General features: G+C 59.1%; 1 protein-coding gene across 1 annotated transcript in view; it reads left to right on the plus strand.

Annotated features, from left to right (window-relative positions):
- MLLT1 (MLLT1 super elongation complex subunit) overlaps nt 1-8261 on the plus strand; it is a 63853-nt gene extending 55592 nt beyond the window's left edge. The window contains exons 7-12 of the mRNA XM_042782766.1: nt 3776-3863; nt 5009-5117; nt 7375-7474; nt 7712-7783; nt 7949-8020; nt 8133-8261. Of these exons, the coding sequence (XP_042638700.1) occupies nt 3776-3863; nt 5009-5117; nt 7375-7474; nt 7712-7783; nt 7949-8020; nt 8133-8261 (570 nt within the window). The remainder of the gene's footprint in view (nt 1-3775; nt 3864-5008; nt 5118-7374; nt 7475-7711; nt 7784-7948; nt 8021-8132) is intronic.
- The last annotated feature ends 8254 nt before the right edge of the window (nt 8262-16515 follow it).

Here is a 16515-nt window from a genome sequence, read left to right on the forward strand (position 1 = left end):
AAGCCTCAGTTTCCCCTTCTGTCCAAGGGCAGGATGCTCGTGCCTGCCTTGTGGGCACACTGTCAAGTTGGTAATTAGTGAATTCCCAGTGACACATGTCATGGCCTTGGTAAGCATGACAGTCTGGGTCCTAGGTTCAAGCTCAAGCTCTGCTTGGGCAGCCTCTGCCCTGCCCTATGTCCAAGACATGGCTGGGCCTGGTGGCCATGTCTCCCCATTGCTGTTTCCCCTACCCATGCCTGGCCGCCTCCCTAGATGCCATGGGGGCAGAAGCATCATCGCCCCCTCCTGCCAATCCACCCTTTCTGCAACACGGCCTAGATGCAGAATGTCAGCAGTCGGCCAGCCTCTGTCCTCAGCTGTGGTGGGGACTGCGCTCTTGGGGCATCGCAGTGCCCTAGGCCTGCTCGGCAGCAGTGTGTCCACGTGGCTCTCTGAAGACTACCTCAGACATGGATGTGCCTGATTCTACTGTGCAGCCAGACCCCTTGGGGCCAGGATGGTGGTGTCTGTGAGCCGTGAACTTGGCATCGGCACTGAGCAGGTGCTTGAGTGAATGAATGAGAGAGTGAGTCCCTCACCTTGGTTATCAGCTCTGGCCTGAAGTGGTTCATGACTGTGCCCCGACCCTCCTGTGCCTTGGAGAAGGAAGCCAGCCTGCTTAGGAAGGTTACCTGGCAGCTCTGGAACTCAGCCCCGAGATGGGTGCACTGGCAGCAGCCGTCGTGCTAACAGGTGGTACATGGCAGTGGCTGTGGAGCTGATGTGCCGGCTCGGGGATTCTAGGGACTTCAGAGGAGACAGTGTTGGTGCTCAGAAAGCTCCAGCTGCTGGTGATGTCCCTCCCTTGCTGTGTAGGCACACATGGGGCTGGCTGTCCAAGGGCCCAGCAGGCCTCACAAGCCTTGGGAAGCCTTGCAGCTAGCAGTCCCGGGCCGTTGCTATAGCCCCTTGGCAGCTGGAGTGAAGCACCCATCTGTGTGTATGCACATGGGCACGCACACCTACGCAGCACCTGTAGCCCTGTATGGGCCTGGGCCCTCTTTTCACCAGGTTTCGGGATCAGAAGACATAGCCAGGTGGAGCCTCATCCCACCCAACAGGCGCTCTGGATGGGATGCGTCTGTGCCCAAGGCTGGGTGTGCGATGTGTGGGGAGAGCAAGGCCCTGAGGCCCTGGGCTTCCTGGCATGCTCTGTTCGCGGGGACTGGCCCTCATGTTGCTGCACATTCTGCTGTGGTCTTCAATGAACGCTCGGGGTGTTCTGTCAGAAGCTCCCCCCACCTCACCAATCCAAGCGGGGTGACTGAGTGTCCAGTGTCTGGTGGACTCGGGGCCAAGTCCTGAAGCTGCTTGAGGAGGCATGGCTTTTCTTCTTGAGGAGGCATATCCCATACACTGAGAGACCCTTGTGAACGCTGTGCCTTAGCTTCTGGGGTCCACAAGGTGGACACTCTGGGCCACCTGCAGGGTGGCTGGGGGGTCTTGGGCATCTCTGAGGCCATCTGGTGGCGACTTACAGGTGTTTCCCAGCACTGAGTCATCAGCGAAGACTAGCTTCTGTGGTGGCACAGGTGGCGCTCCTGGGTGTGCACCATGGCGGTGGCCCCTCCTGCAGGCAGCTACACATTTGTTGCGTCGTGGACTCTGAGCACCAAGCATGCTTTGGCCGCTCCCCAGGGACTCTTGGGGGCTTGCCAGCACATACTACTAGCAGGCTTTCTTGGCTGAAACCAGTTCCCTCGGTCCCTGCCCCTGGACTGTGTGGAAGGATGAGAGGATGAGAAGCAAGTGCTTTGGAGAGCCTTTCTGGGAGCCCCCTTGTCGAGTCGAGTGTGGCGCCAGGACTCCGAAGGCAGGGGGCCTCCTGCAGTTAGGCTCCTAGTCGGCATAGTTGTGCCTGTGGCCCACTGGCTGATGGCTGCCTTCAGGGAGTGAGAGCATGTGAGGGGTGGGGCTTGGGGCCCAAGATCCCTCCCCTGAAGTTGGAAGCTCTCCGACCCCCCCACCTGCCGCCAGGTGGGGCCATGGTCTGGCCGGGACAGGCCCCTTCCCCAGCCCAGGGCAGACAGCCATGGTTGCCCTGTCATGCCCCAGCTGCTCCTGAGTCTCGCTCCCTCTGGGCCCTGCTGGTCTGTCTACTTCACAGCTGCCTGATCTCAGTGGTTCTGTCCAGGTCTCCACCCGAGGTTGGAGGCAGGCTTGGACTTGACCGCGTGTGCAGGCAGCTCTTGCACAGATGGAGACACTGAGGCTTAGAGCCAGGCACTGCCTCAGCCGGCAAGAGAAGGAAAGCAGGGGCTAGACCAGGGCCGCGGAGCCAGTGCGTCTTTCCAGGTCTGTGCTGCCTCTGGCCCGGGACTTGGGGGTTAGCACGCAAGTGGGCCATGGTGTGGGGCAGGGGGCCATGGTTCTGTGTGGCACTTGCCCTTGGGGCAGTAGGAGATCTTGCTGGATTTGCTGGGGGAGCCCCATTACAGTGTGAAGGTGGACGAGGTGAGGTGTTTGGAGAGGCTAGGCTGGGCTGGCCTGGCAAAGCCTGAGAAGAGACAGAGCACACTCCTCCCCAGGGGACTGGCCTCTCCATCAGGGTCTGGAACTGTGGGATGAGGGAGAGGCTTGTACCTTCTGGTCTCCTCTGCGGGTGGAGGCTGCCCCAGAGACTGAGGGTTGCTGAGGGGCCCTTAGGCACATGCAGTCCTGAGTCCAGGGCAGAGGGCCAAGCTGCTGGCTGCCTCCTCCCCTGCTCACTTCCTGGAGTCTGAAGTGCCCCAGCCAGTTCCACCAGACAGGCCCTCCCAGGGGAAAGGGGGAGCCAGGTCTGAGGTCAGAGCCTCCTGGTATCCCCACCACTTGGGAAGATGCAGCCCCCACATATAGAGCACGCATGCCCCTGGGCACACACACGTGCACACACCCCCTTGCCCACCCAGGCATCTTGCCGCCCTGGATTCTAGGGGCTGTCCAGTCACATTTGTTTTGTCTTACTGCCCTCTGGTGGCTGGGTCGGGGCGGACAGCTGGAGGAAGAGGAGGATGGATGCCGCCACACTCCCAGGACATGAGGGCAGCTCCCAGCCCGGGCTTTGCCACCACCTGCATGCATGTATATGCACACACTTCTCATCAGCACTACAGGGGCAGCTGGCGGATGATAGCCTACAGGCTGGGAGACGTTCTTTGTCATTCCTGACCCACAGGATAGGCAGTGGGGACATGGAGGCAGAAAGGGCAAGGTCTGCCTGTGAGAAGCCAGTGTCTATAGGTCTGCATGAGCAGTGGCCCTTCCCACCCAGCTGCCCTGTTCAGTCCTTTTTGCTGCTTCCAGCAGCCAACTCGGCCTCTATGGAGGAAGACTGGCCACCCCAACATGAGCTGCCAGTGATCCACTGTCCCCTCCTCCTGCCTCCAGAACTTTCTGTGTCCCCCCGACCTATGGCCGCAGCAGATGGGAGACCAGAGTCTGGGACTTCCAGTTCCACTGGGAGTGGAATAAGAAAGGGGGTTGCAGTCGAAATGCACGCTGACGATGTCGTGGGGCTGGAGGAGGTGACCAGTCACTGGCGCCAGCCTGGGCTACTCAGCCGCTCAGGAGAGGCGACTGTGTGGCCGCCCAGGCTCCCCATCCCTGTAGGACTGTTTGTCTTGGGTGTGTTATCTGGAGGGGACCTGGCAGCATCCGTGTGGCCGGAGGGCATTGCCCACTCCCTCTCCTGTTGAATGAAGGGTTTTCCTTCTTTCCCTCCCTTCCCCTTTCTGCCTGGCCTCTGGGGAAGTCGGCCCAGTCCAGCCCCTCCAGCTCCAGTTCCAGCGCAGACTCCAGCTCTGACTCGGATTTTGAGCCATCTCAGAACCATAGTCAAGGTGGGTGCTGGGAGGGGTGGCACCTGCTCGGGCCCCTCGTGAGTCTGTGGGCATTGGGTGGGGGTTGGGTCAGAGGGGCTTTCTTGGAGGAGGCTCAGCCATGAATGCAGCCCCCATGTCTGGAAGCCGCTGCCACCGATGCAGACCCGTTGCCAGCTGAGTGGAGGTCACGGGACTTTGGCTGCGCTGGGGGAAGCTGACCCAGCGGTGCCCTGCTCTAGGCTGGGGGCAGGGTGTCCTGTTCCAGGTCTGAGCTTGGCTGCAGCTTGCTGGCCACCAGGCTCTCTGCATCTTGGACTCTCTTCACAGGCAGCGGGGGTGGGGTGTAGGGGGACTCAGCCTGCCCTGGAGTGGGGAGGGGTGTCCTCAGGTGACAGTGGGGTGTACGAGGACCCTTGCAGACCAGAAGTAATTCTTCCTGGGGTGGAATGGATCTCCTTCCCCACTGCCCGGAATCCTTTTAGGGTGGGGGGTGTGCATGGGGGGTGCTCGGGGATTGAGCTGCGCAGCCGCAGCCGCAGAGGGGGCTGGGGGATGGGGTGCAGGAAGCTCACAGGCCTGCCAAGTGCTCTTATCTGGGGGAAGGCAGGAGGGGGAACCTGCTGGAGTGGGATCACATGACCAAGGTAATTGAGGGCTTTGTGTCCCTCTGTTGCCTTGGTAACGGGAATATAAACCAAGATGCCGTCGGTAGGGGACTGGAACTGTGTGCCTCTGGAGAAAGGGGAGGACGGTGGGCCGGGAGCCACAAAGGGGACCACCAAGGGGGTGGGCAAGTGTGAGTAGGGGACACAGGCTGGACAGGGGCTCTACCCACCGCCTTTTAGAGGAGCCCCCGCCCCGAGCACAGCATTGGCGCCAGCTCTGCCCTCGTCCTCCACCACCCATTGGGGCGTGAGCCCCCATCACGGTTCCGGGAGCAGAGGAGGGTCCCCCTCAACCACTGGCGATGGAGGCGCCCTGTGGCCCTGCTGCAGGCCCAGGCCCCGAGACTGGAGAACAGGGTCAGGAAGGTAGGGGTGGGAGGGCTTGTACCAAGAAAAGAAGGGGAGGCGGCAGGCTGCCGGGTGAGCAGGTTGTGTGTGGGTTTGGGGTGGCCCTGCAGAGTCTTATCCTTCTCCCCCTGTGCCACCTGCCCACCCCAGGCCCCCTGCGTTCCATGGTGGAAGACCTGCAGTCAGAGGAGTCGGACGAGGATGACTCTTCATCCGGCGAGGAGGCGACTGTCAAGACAAACCCAGGGCGGGACTCCAGGTGACAGCCCCAGGCATGCGGGGGGCGGTCACGGAGCGGTCGGCTCTGAGGGGTGCTGAGACGTTGCAGGGAGTTAGCTCGAGGGCCTGGAGCAGCACGTCACAGCCAGGGCGGGCATCCAGGTCTTAGCTGGCCAGAGGCAGTACTGGGACCGTGGGTCCCCAGGAAAGCAGAGTGGGGTCAGGCTGGGAGGCTGGGTGTCTGTGTCGGGTATTGGGGCCAGTGGCCGTGTGCTCTCTCCCTGCCCTTCTGAGGCAGGCTTTCCCGCAGAAGGGACCTCAGGTGGCATCCTTTGTCATTGTTATTAGACGGTTTGGGCAGCCTGGCATGGAGACGTGGGCATGCTCAGAGCATTTGCAGCATCATTGGAGAAGGTGTGGGGGAGTGTCATCCTGTGGCTGGAGGTGTGTGATGGGAGGGAGGTTCCACTACCCTCTGCTATGGGACCGGTGTGAGACGGGAACAGAACTGTGGCTGAGAGCCTGGCCTTCCCCCACAGTGGGTGGACCGCAAGAGGTCCATCCTTCAGGTCTCCACTTCTTCCCCACCAGTGCTTACCTCTGAGACACCGCCTGTACCACCTGGCCCCAGGCCCACGGGCCCAGGTAGGAGGGTCTGCGTGGTAGGCTAGATGGACAGCAACCTCTCTGAGCTGGGTCACTGCATTGGGCTCCCTTCTGGGAGAGCCGTGACTAGATGGGGCACAGGAGCATCTGGTCTGGAAGCTCAGTCACTGAGGCTGCCCTCCTGGGAGCTGGGGGCTGTGAGAGGCCTGGGGGCCACCTCCCCAGGTGCTAGCAGCTCCCACCCAACACATACTGCTGAGCAAGGTGGGCTGAGGCAGTCCTCCCGGGTGCAAGGCAGGCCCAGCAGAGGCTGCTCTCTCTGTCACTGTGTCCATTGCTCTGGATGCTGGGAGATAGTAGAGCAGAGCTGGCATAGGCCCTGTGCCCAGGGACTCATGGAGAAGCACCTTACAGTGCCTGAGGCTTGGTATCCACTGCGGGGCAGGTAATGCTGTCTGAGGCCCTGAAGAGGCTCCAGGGCACTGGCAGGGCTGGGGCGTGCTGTGGCTCAGCTTGGGTGGGGAGGCTTACTCCAGATGCACCCTGACCCCCTCTCCTGGAGGCCAGGCGGCTCCCCCGTTGAACACGAGGCAGGAGGGTGAGGACATGGGCAGTGATGCTGCACACTGGCCGTCTTGGGCTGGCCTCTTGTGGGGGTGGAACTCCTGGCTAGGAAAAACAGGGACAGAGTTCTCAGACCCCACAGGGAGTGGGTGAGGCCCTTAAGCTGACTGTTCAACATGGGAGAAGTTTTCCACGGAGAGTGACGACACGTGGCACTTGGGAAGGCTAAGGTGCCATGGGGACCGGGGCTGTCTGCCCTGCCGTGGGCTGTGTCAGCCAGGGGGGCACAGCCTGGTGGGGCTGCAGCTGCAGGGAAGCTCCCCCTGAAGGAGATGGTTGCAGGAGGAGGAAGAGCATGGCAGGCAGGCCTTCCCGAGTGTGGACATGCTGGAAAGTGACAGCTGTTGGGCTCCCTGGCACTGCGACAGGTCCAGCTGTCCCGATGCAGAACTCTGGTCACAGGCTCTGCCTCACTGGTGGGCATGCTCAGCACACAGCAAGACGGGCAGGCCCTGCAGGGCAGTGCTGGGGACCTGAGAGGCCCTGCCCCCTTCTCCCCTTCTCACACAGCGGGAGATTCTAAGAAAGAAAGGAAGCTAATACGTCATGCAGACCGAGGTCTTGAGAGGCAGTGTAGCTGTGGGTCGGGTGAGGTGCCGAAGGGTCAGACTATGCCCTCCCCCAGTAGCCGCTGGTGTGTGATGTTCTATGTCGTTGTGGAAGATATAGAGGCAGGGAGAATGGGGTCTGCCCCCTCTCTCCTTAGCAGATCTGCTAAGCACAGAGAGCAAGCCCATTGGGTCTGGGGGTGTCACTAGCACTTGGTGTCTTGGTCAGCCTTGGAGCTGAGAGTCAACTGGAGGGCAAAGCAAACTGGCCCCCAGAGCCCCTTGGAGTCAGAAGCCCTGCACTTTGGGCCCTTTTCCCCTTGGGGCCCTGGATGCTCGTCAACCGTGGTGGCCTAGAGCTTGGGGAAACGTCTCTAGAAGCCAGGCCACCCTTTTGGGATGGGGGAGCTGGACACTTGGCAGCCACAGACCTAGACGTGGACCCCCCAGGGTCGGTAGGGTGGGTGGGCCCAGGAGCCAGGGGCAGAGGGGCCTGACGATCTGATGCCACGCATGCAGGCTGAGCTTCAGCGACAGTGAAAGTGACAACAGCGCTGACTCCTGCCTGCCCAGCCGTGATCCCCCACCCCCCCAGAAGCCACCCCCACCCAACAGCAAGGTGAGCCCAGGGCCTGTGCTTGGGCAGCCAGGTCAGGGGCCCCTGCCAGGGGAGGAGGCCTGCGCGGTGGGATGCAGGCCTGGGGGGCTGGGTTCTCTGCGGGGTCTGCTTCCCTGGCTGGGGGAGGCAGGTCTGTCTGTGCTGGGAGGTGCTGAATGGAGTCTCAGGACTGTGTGGGGTTGAAAGGGCACCTGGGGAATGGGGGGATACTCAGGAGGCCTGGGGTTCACCCTGCAGGCGTCAGGCCGGAGGAGCCCTGAGTCCTGCAGCAAGCCAGAGAAGATTCTCAAGAAGGGCACTTATGACAAGGTGGCCGGGCTGGGCAGGGAGGGGCGGAGCAGGGATGGGGCGGGGGGCGGGCACAGACCTTCAGGTGGGGATGGTGGGGAGGCGGCCAGAGGTGGATCACCTGGGCAGTCAGGGCTGGTTGGCCAGCTGGAGAGGCCAGCCGCCGCTGACGGGGTATGCCCGCAGGCCTACACGGATGAGCTGGTGGAGCTACACCGGAGGCTGATGGCCCTGCGGGAGCGCAACGTGCTGCAGCAGGTCTGGTGGGAGCGCTGGGGAGGGGCGGGGCCGGGCGGGGCGGGGCCGGGCCCTGCGGTCCCATCCCAGCTCTGGCTGACACCCACCTGCCTTTCACGGCCCCGCCTTCCAGATTGTGAACCTGATCGAGGAGACAGGCCACTTCAATGTCACCAACACCACCTTTGACTTCGACCTCTTCTCCCTGGACGAGAGCACCGTACGCAAGCTGCAGAGCTACCTGGAAGCTGTGGCCACATGACCCGGGGCGGCATGCCAGGCCCAGGGCCCTGGGAGCCTGCATCAGGGCCCCGCCTGCCTTCCTCTCTCTCCACTCGCCTGCCCGCAGCGCTGCCTTAGCGACCGCCCTGTCCTCGGCCTGCACCTCCAGCTGCACTTTCCCCAGTGGCGACTGGCCCGCCCTCCACCTCCTCCTCGGGGGCCCTGGGGCCGATGGGGAACCAGCCAATGCCGCTGCCCCAGGCCATCCTCAAGCACCCACCTCAGCCTCCCCCAGAGGAAGACGGTATCAGGCGCGAGTGCGGAAGTAGGAGGGGCAGGTCCTGTCGTGGACTCCTCTTTCAACCTGGAGACCAGTGCCCAGGCTGCAGCCACTGTTGGGTGGGCGTGTGGGAGGTCGCCGCCCGGGCCACCTTGACTACTGGGCTTCCAGCAGCCTCCTCACACGCTGCAAATGTGCCCACACCAGGATGGTGGGAGGGTCCGCCCGAGGCACCGCTGGCAGCCCCCTCTTCCTGCCGGCTTTCTGGGCCTGTGTTGTACAGCCCTATACATATTATATGTATGTGTACACTGTGCGTGTCTGACGGTTGGTTGTGTGTCTCCGTGGCAGCAGTGGATGTGGGGGGGTGGGGGGTGGACAAGGTTGGACATGTAGGTTCTGGGGTGTCTGCTGGTCTTGTCGCGATGGATTTAGCCTCTGAAGCCCTCAAGTCCGAGGCCTCCAGGCAGCCTCCCACAGGAGAGGCCTCTGGTCATTGGAGAACGTCTCTTCCACCCGGGCAGCCAGTGAACACTAAAAACGGCACTTGCCTCTCAGGAGACCCTGGCCGCCTCGCTGCTGTCGCCGCCTAGTCAGACTAGCATTGGGCTCTGGGGACGGAGCCCCCAGTCCTCAGCCTCCGACGTCGGCATCCTTGGGCCCGAGTGCGTCCTCCCTCAGGCCCTTCTCCTTCTGTTGATCAAGTCTTTGAACTTTTGACATAATGAGCTTTTGCCAAATAAGACAGGAACGCTTGTGGAGTTTTCCAAGGAGCATCTGGACTCTGCCAGTCCTGGTGTGTGACTCCAGCCTGAGGCAGGCACCCGCCCCTGTGGTTCATACTGGCCCCGAGCATGTCTGCAGCCCGGGATTCTCCACGGGCCCAGGGCTCTGCTCCTCTGCCTCCCTCTGAGCTGAGTGCCCTCATGGAGTCTGCCTTGCTGTTCACGTTCCCATGGTCTCCTGTCCCAAATGTGACGTGGGAAGAGGAGGCCAGGTGGGCACCCCTGTCCAGCCACTGTCTGTTGGCTCTTCCTCCCAGGTTAGGAGTTCAGGCATGGGGCACTGTGGGCTTTCCTCCCATGCCTCCATAGCCCCTGTCCCTGGGCTGATTCCCTCCGGGAAGCTGAACACTCCCTGTGGGTGACCCCTGCCGCCAGGCAGCCCCAGACTCCAGCTCTCACTGTTAGCTTCTGGTGTCCCTGTTCCAAGAACTTCCAGAGGATCCTGGAGTGACCCTGCTCTGTCTTCCTTCGGACCTACAGCCTTCAGGTATTGGGGAGAGGCAGGTCCTGCGGCCCCTCCCCTTCCCCGCAGGCCAGCAATACTCCGGGTGGGGCGCCTTTCTTCTCTGAAAACTCTCCAAGACATTGGACACGCACTGACCTGACAGGGTCTTCCGGAAGGAGAGGCTGCTCTGCCTGGTCGTCTGCACCCAGAGGCAGGCAGGAGGCCTGGGAGGGACCGCCATGATCCTGAACTCCACACAGTGACCTAGGCAGCCTCTGCTCTGGGCCGGCTCCCCACTGGAGCAGCCATAGGAAGGGCGGCTGGCCAGCTGGTGCACCCTGGCTACTGGTGCAGGGCCTTGGGAAGCACTGGCCCAGTTCTCAGTTACCTCCTTGGCTCCCACCGCCGTCCTCCGCAGCGACTCTGTGACCGCCTGATGGACAGCCAGCCCGCCGGGCCCCGCCTGCAGCATTCCCAGCTGCTCCTGCCCCACCCCAGCTGCCTGCCAGTTTGGGCCCACGAGGGCCGGGACACTCGCATAGGAAGGGGCCTGGCACTTTGTGATTGCCGCGTGTTTTGTGTTAAGCCTCCCGTCCCCAGTGCAGATCCCTGTGTTTGCTCTCCTAAACAAGTGTCACCCCGACGCCTGAAAGCAAAGGTATCCAATACCTTCCCACCCAGAGGGGTTTTTACAAAGAACGTGTCTCACTAGGAACTAGGACGCGCTTTGGCCCAAGACCAACTCCTGGATAAAAGGAATCAGGAGACTCGTGTTTGTATTAAGTCACAGGATTGTTTCTGTCCTGGATTTTAAACTTTTGTTAAATTGTGAAATTATGGAGGAGTTTTATAGAAAAACCTGAAATAAAGTCAAATGGAAAGGCCCACCGTGTGAAGCCTTGTGTGTCTGCTGGTCCCTCCTGTGTGGACTTGGTGGGCAGGGCCACCCAGAGTGGTGTGTGGGCCCCTTGACCCCTCTCCCTGTCCAGTGCACTTCAGATCAATGGCCAGGAAAAGGGGAGGATGGAGACCAAGCCTGGTGGGGCTGTAGGGGCAGGGGTAGGAGTTGTGGGCAAGCCTGGCCTCCTGGAGGGATAATGGTGCCACCAGAAGTCCAAGAGGGGCAAGAAGGCAGAGGATTCAGTCCTGCGTCCTGTTTTCAGTGCTGTGCTGTTCTCTTAGCAGCATGGTTTTGGTCGAAAAGAAGACCTGATTTCACAAGATGGGTGGGTGAGTGAGGAATAGTTGATGGAAAGAAACAGAGATGGGAGGGTGGGTGGGTAGGTGAATGGCCAGTGGGTAGGTGGACAAGGGGTGAGTGGTGATGGATGGACAGACAAATGGGTGAGTGGTGAGTGGATGAATGATGGAAAGAAGAAAAGTTGGGGGTAAGGACAACCCTTCTAGGTGCCAGACTGTGCCTGGTGTCAGTGGTGGGATCTTGCTCCAGACTTTGCAGCTAGCTGAGTGAACCCAGAGGAGTCCAAAGCTCTCCCAGGCCTCGAAAGAGCAGATCTCCACTCTGGGCTCCAGCCTCACCCACAGGAGCAGGCATTCCAGGGTAAACATCCCAGGCCTGTACCCTCTGGCCCCCCTTACCCATGGTGGCAGCTGCTGGGTAAGATCACTTTCGCCAGTTGGTAGCAGCTGGGGGAGCAGTAGGGCATAACTTGGCACTAAGTCACTTGGGTAGGTTTTCTTCAAAAATACCACGGCTTCCCTGTCTTTCTCCCAGAACAAGACTGCAGGCCTTGGGGGACAGTTCCTTATCTGAGTGCCTGAAAAGTCGGGGCGTAAGATGAAAGGGCATCTAGAATGGTGCCTCACAGTCTCCAGACCCCCGACGCGGCAGGAGTGTATATGTTTAATAACACGGTTAGCTGTTGCTGAGGAGCAGCGGCCACAGTGGAGCGCAGCTGCCTGGCCCTGCGTGGTCCTCGCAGTCGGTGGTCTGCTTCAGCCCTGCGTGGTCCTCGCAGTCGGTGGTCTGCTTCAGCCCATGTTGGGGTCACTGTGTTTTGAGTACCTTCCAGCCTCGGAGGAGCTTCCAGAGCACTCGGTGTGAGGCCAGGTGACAAGTGCTTCCTTTGTGCAGAGTCCTTCCCCTCAGCACTGCTGGCCATTTGGGGTGGGGGCTGTCCTGAGCACCAAAGGGCATTGAGCCACATCCCTGGCCGCCACCCACTCGATGCCAGTAGCATCCTACCTCCCAAGTTGTGACACCCACAAATGTCTCCAAAAACAAAACCAGTTGCCACCATGGCGCACCCTAGTGTGTCAGAGTAGAACTGCACCCCACGGAGTGTTCAGTGGCTGCGTGTCCAGGTGGTGCCTCCTGGGGGGAAGGCAGGGTCGCACAACGACCCCCGGTTGAGAGCCACTGCTTTTAGTGAGCCAGCTTTATTACTCTTAAATTTCAAACACTTCCCCAGAGAGCGCCATCTTAGTTTAGAAACAGAGAGCCGCCTTCCATCCTCTGATTAGCAGTCCGCTTTTAGTCCACTGGAGGGAAAGGCATGCGGGTGCTCCCACGCGGGGCGGAGTCCACAGGACCTGTCCCAGACCTGTCCTTGTGGTCCTTGTAGAAGCTCTCAATTTCTGCTTGGTACATTTTGGCCACGACAGCCCTCTTCAGTTTTGTGGTTGCTCCTGGAACAGAAGTAAGTCCAAGGGGACCCTTCCAGGTGACTCACTACTGCCATCCGTTATCCGACAGCGAGGGGTAGAGCCCTAGCCTGTCCTCAGGAGGCAGAAAAGCAGCAGGCTTGCCCTCTTTGGTTGAGGGAACAGTGGGACAGGACTGACGTGCCCCGAGAACATTTACTGTGACCCAACCTTCCCTGGGGCCAGGAGCCTTGGAGGTGCCGCTTAAATGCACCAGCCGGCGTCTCACCCGGCGCCCAAGCCAAACAGGCACCTCTGAGCTGATGCCAGCTCGTGGTGACCTTGTGTCAGAGCAGGACTGCACTCTGTCGGGTATTCATGGCTGTGATCTTTCAGAAGGAGATCACCAGGCCTTTCTTCCGAGGCTCCTTGGAGTAGGGTTGAACCACTAAGCTTTCCATTAGCATCTAAGAGCTCAACTGTGTCCCTAGCCAGGGCCTCTGCTCCCAAGCCCCAGGCCCAGGGAAATGGAGTTTTAACAAGGGTCCCACACTAGGAAACGCTGGCCTCTGGGGTGAAGTATGGACCCATTAGCCTGCCCTTCCACTCAGCCCCAAAAGTGGGACACCAACTGGCGCCCTGCCAGTTTGGGGGATGCCCCTGAGAAAGGGAGCTTAGGGCTCGGTGTCACCAAAAAGAACAAAAACCAAGCCAGTTGCTGTGAGTTTGAGTCCGACCCCCTCCACATGTGTCAGAATAGATGTGTGCTCCACAGACTTTCAGTGGCTGATGTTTAGGAAACAGACGGCCGGGCCTTTCTTCCGCAAAACCTCCAGCCTTTCAGCCAGCAGCCGAGAGTTACTGATAGCACCACCCAGGGACCCCCCACGTCCCACAGCCAGGTCTTAAGATGCAGTTTGGGGAGGATGGAACCATTGGAACAGGCCTGCACCAAGGAGGACCCCTCGCCCTCCCTGGTACCCGTGCCCACCCTTGCTGCCCACTCACCGAGCTCCCCACCAGCCACAGAGAAGTCGGTGTCCAGGATCTTCCATTTGATGATCTTGGCGCTCTCTGTGGTGGCTTCCGTGTTGGCGGTGTCGATGGCCTGGTTGATGAACTCGGTGATGATGAGGTCTCGGTCTTGCAGGACATCCGTCAGCCTGGTGGATGAGCTCTTGAGCTGTCGGCAGAACATGACGGCCTCACTGGTCAGCGCATTCCGGGGCTCCCCCGACTCGGGGTTGACTTGGCACTATTGGAACAGGGACGAGGGCTCAGGCTGCTAGCGAGACCCCAAGTCCAGCACCCCACGCAGGGGCCTGACCACCACCCATCACCTGTCATTCCCACATCAACCCGGGAGGGCAGGCCTCTGCTCCCATTTCACAGATGTGCAAATAGACTCAGCGTGGACGAGGCCTGGCCAGTGTTGCCTCTGTCAAAGGCCGGGCTGGGCCAGGACTCAGGTCTGTCTATTTATTGTGTCTTGCTGTTATCCAAGGGCCGAGACCCATACTGCTGCAAGTGTGTGGGAGGGGCAGCCCTCAAGCACGTGGCATGGCCCAGAGATGGGGTGTCCCCACTGTGGGGGCTGTCACTTGCTGAGCACCCTCTCTGGGGTGTTGTGTTTGAAAAATCCCAACCAGTTGCTGTCAAGTGGACTCTGAGTCTTGGCATGCCACGTGGGTCGGACTAGCACTGTGCTCCACGGGGTTTTCTGTGGCTGAGTTTTTTTTTATTTTATTTTATTTATTTATTTATTTATTTATATTAGGATTTGGGTGAAGATTTACAGAGTAAATTCACTTTTCATACAGCAGTTCACATATACTTTGTCTCATGTCATTGACCAAAATTTACAATGCAGCAGCTCCCCTCCCACTTCCTCCCCATAGTTACCTCCTCCCAGTGTCCATCCCTTCATACTCTTCGAGAGGCCCATTGTCTGCCAACCCTGTATATGATCTTGGATACACTCTCCATTTAGACATACATAATTGTTTAGCTTGTTCACCCATCTATCCGTCCCTATACCCATGTTTGCTTTCATTGACAACTCAGTATTGTATTTACAAAGGGGTTCATATTTGCTGTTTGTACTGCCCATGTAACTCTCTCTGTCTTTCTCATCCTCAATGCTGCCATATTGGTCACTCACATTTGGTACATTGCCCTTCTCTTCACCCAAATCAATATTTATCTCTATCTATCTAACAGCATTCCCTCCCCTTCCCTCCCACCCCTGGTCACCAACAAAGAAAATGTCCTCCAATATATAAACCTTTCCTTAACTTTCACAATAACGGACTAATACAATATTTGTCCTTTTGTGACTGACTTATTTCGCTCAGCATAATGTCCTCCAAGTTCATGCACGTTATGCGGTGTTTTGCAGATTCTACCTTATTCTTTAGCGTTGCATAGTATTCCATTGTGTGAATGTACCAAAGTTTGGTTATCCATTCCTCAGTTGTTGGACATCTAGGTTGTTTCCAAGTTTTGGCTATTGTAAATAGTGCTGCGATGAACATCGGCGTGCATATATCTGTTCTTGTTATGGCTCTCACTTCTTTAGGGTATATACCTAGTAATGGGATGGCTGGGTCAAATGGTATTTGTATTTCCAACTTTTGAAGGAATCGCCATACTGCTTTCCACAATGGTTGTACCATTTTACAGTCCCACCAGCAGTGTAGGAGAGTCCCAATCTCTCCACAACCTCGCCAGCATTTGTTATTTTCTGTCTTGTTGAACTTTGCTACTAGTGCTGGAGCAAGATGGTATCTCATTGTTGTTTTGATTTGCATCTCTCTAATAGCTAATGATCGTGAGCATTTCTTCATATGTGTGGCTGAGTTTTTTGAACATCGATCACCAGGCCTTTCTTCCCAGGTACCTCTGGGTGAAGTCGAACCCCCAGCCTCTCAGCAGCCCAGTGCATTCACTGTTTACAGCACCCAGGGACTCGAAGATGTAGTTCTTGGCCAGCACATGAGGCCTTATCTCTGGGGTCTCCAAGTGCTGGGCACAACCAAGGTGGGGCTGCTGTCCTGGACTCAGAACCTTGGGAGCAGGCACAGAGGGACCAACAAGTCGTCTCTCTTCCCCAATCCTTGGTTCTGCATCCTGGGACCAGGACAGCAGCTCCCACCCGAGAACAGGCTCGCGTCCCATGTCATCACGAGGCCCAAAGACAGCCCCCAGCTACCTTGAGTGTGAGCAGGGCACACAGGTACGGGGCATCCTGACCCACCAGCATGACGTAGCGGGCAATGGGGACGAGCTGCTTCACTCGTTCCTCGATAGGCATGGGGTTGACCTTCTCGCCTGATTGGAGGGTGATGATGTCTGCATAGAAAGGGAGGGGGCTTCGTCTCTGAGGTGCTGCATCAAGTCAGCTCTCGGGGGGGCTCAGGGCACTGGCCAGGGAAGCTCCTTCTTCTGAGCTGGACTTGACCCAGCCCAGGGTACACCCTCACCTTTGACGTTGCCCATGAGGTGGAGGAACTTGCTGTCATCCAGGAAGCCCAGGTCGTCCGTGCACAGCCAACCATAGGCATCCACCTTCTCTTGAGTGCTGGCCTTGTCATTGAGGTAGCCCATGAACACGTGCCGGCCCCAAACGTGGATGGTCCCAACGCCCTGTGTGTCCCCCTCGTGCACCTTGGTGTGGGTGCCAGACAGCTCCTTCCCACAGCTGGAGGTAGAAGGCAGGGAGGGGCATCCTGAAGTTTTGGTGCCCCTCAGCCACAACCCTGAGCTGAGTGCAGCCCCATGTTGGGTCCCCAAGAGCCCCCCACAATCGGTGCATGCAGGGTGGAGAAGGGAGGGCCTCTCCCTCCCCGAGCCGCTCACCGCTTCCCTCCGCTCATTCATATAGCCACTCAGATGCTGAGTCTGTCAGCATCTACCCCTCCACTGATCCTAAGGAGGGATGAGGGGAGAAGGGAGGTGGGATGGTGGGATGTGGAGCAGGGGTTTTCCCAGCAGCCTGGGGTGCCGGCCAGATGCAGTGAGCTTTGATCTCCCCAGCAGAGACCACCTGACTGGCCCCAATGCAGAGCCAAGCTCACAGGGCTGTGGATGGTCCCACACAGCCCCTGGCCTGCAGAAGCCCACAGATGAGAACAGGGGACGAGGCAAGACGTGGTTATGCTCAAGGCATCACCAAGAGCTG

The sequence above is a fragment of the Orycteropus afer genome, unplaced genomic scaffold (genome assembly GCF_000298275.1).
Source record: "Orycteropus afer afer isolate SDZICR_OR568_19922 unplaced genomic scaffold, OryAfe1.0 scaffold00461, whole genome shotgun sequence".
NCBI lineage: Eukaryota > Metazoa > Chordata > Mammalia > Tubulidentata > Orycteropodidae > Orycteropus > Orycteropus afer.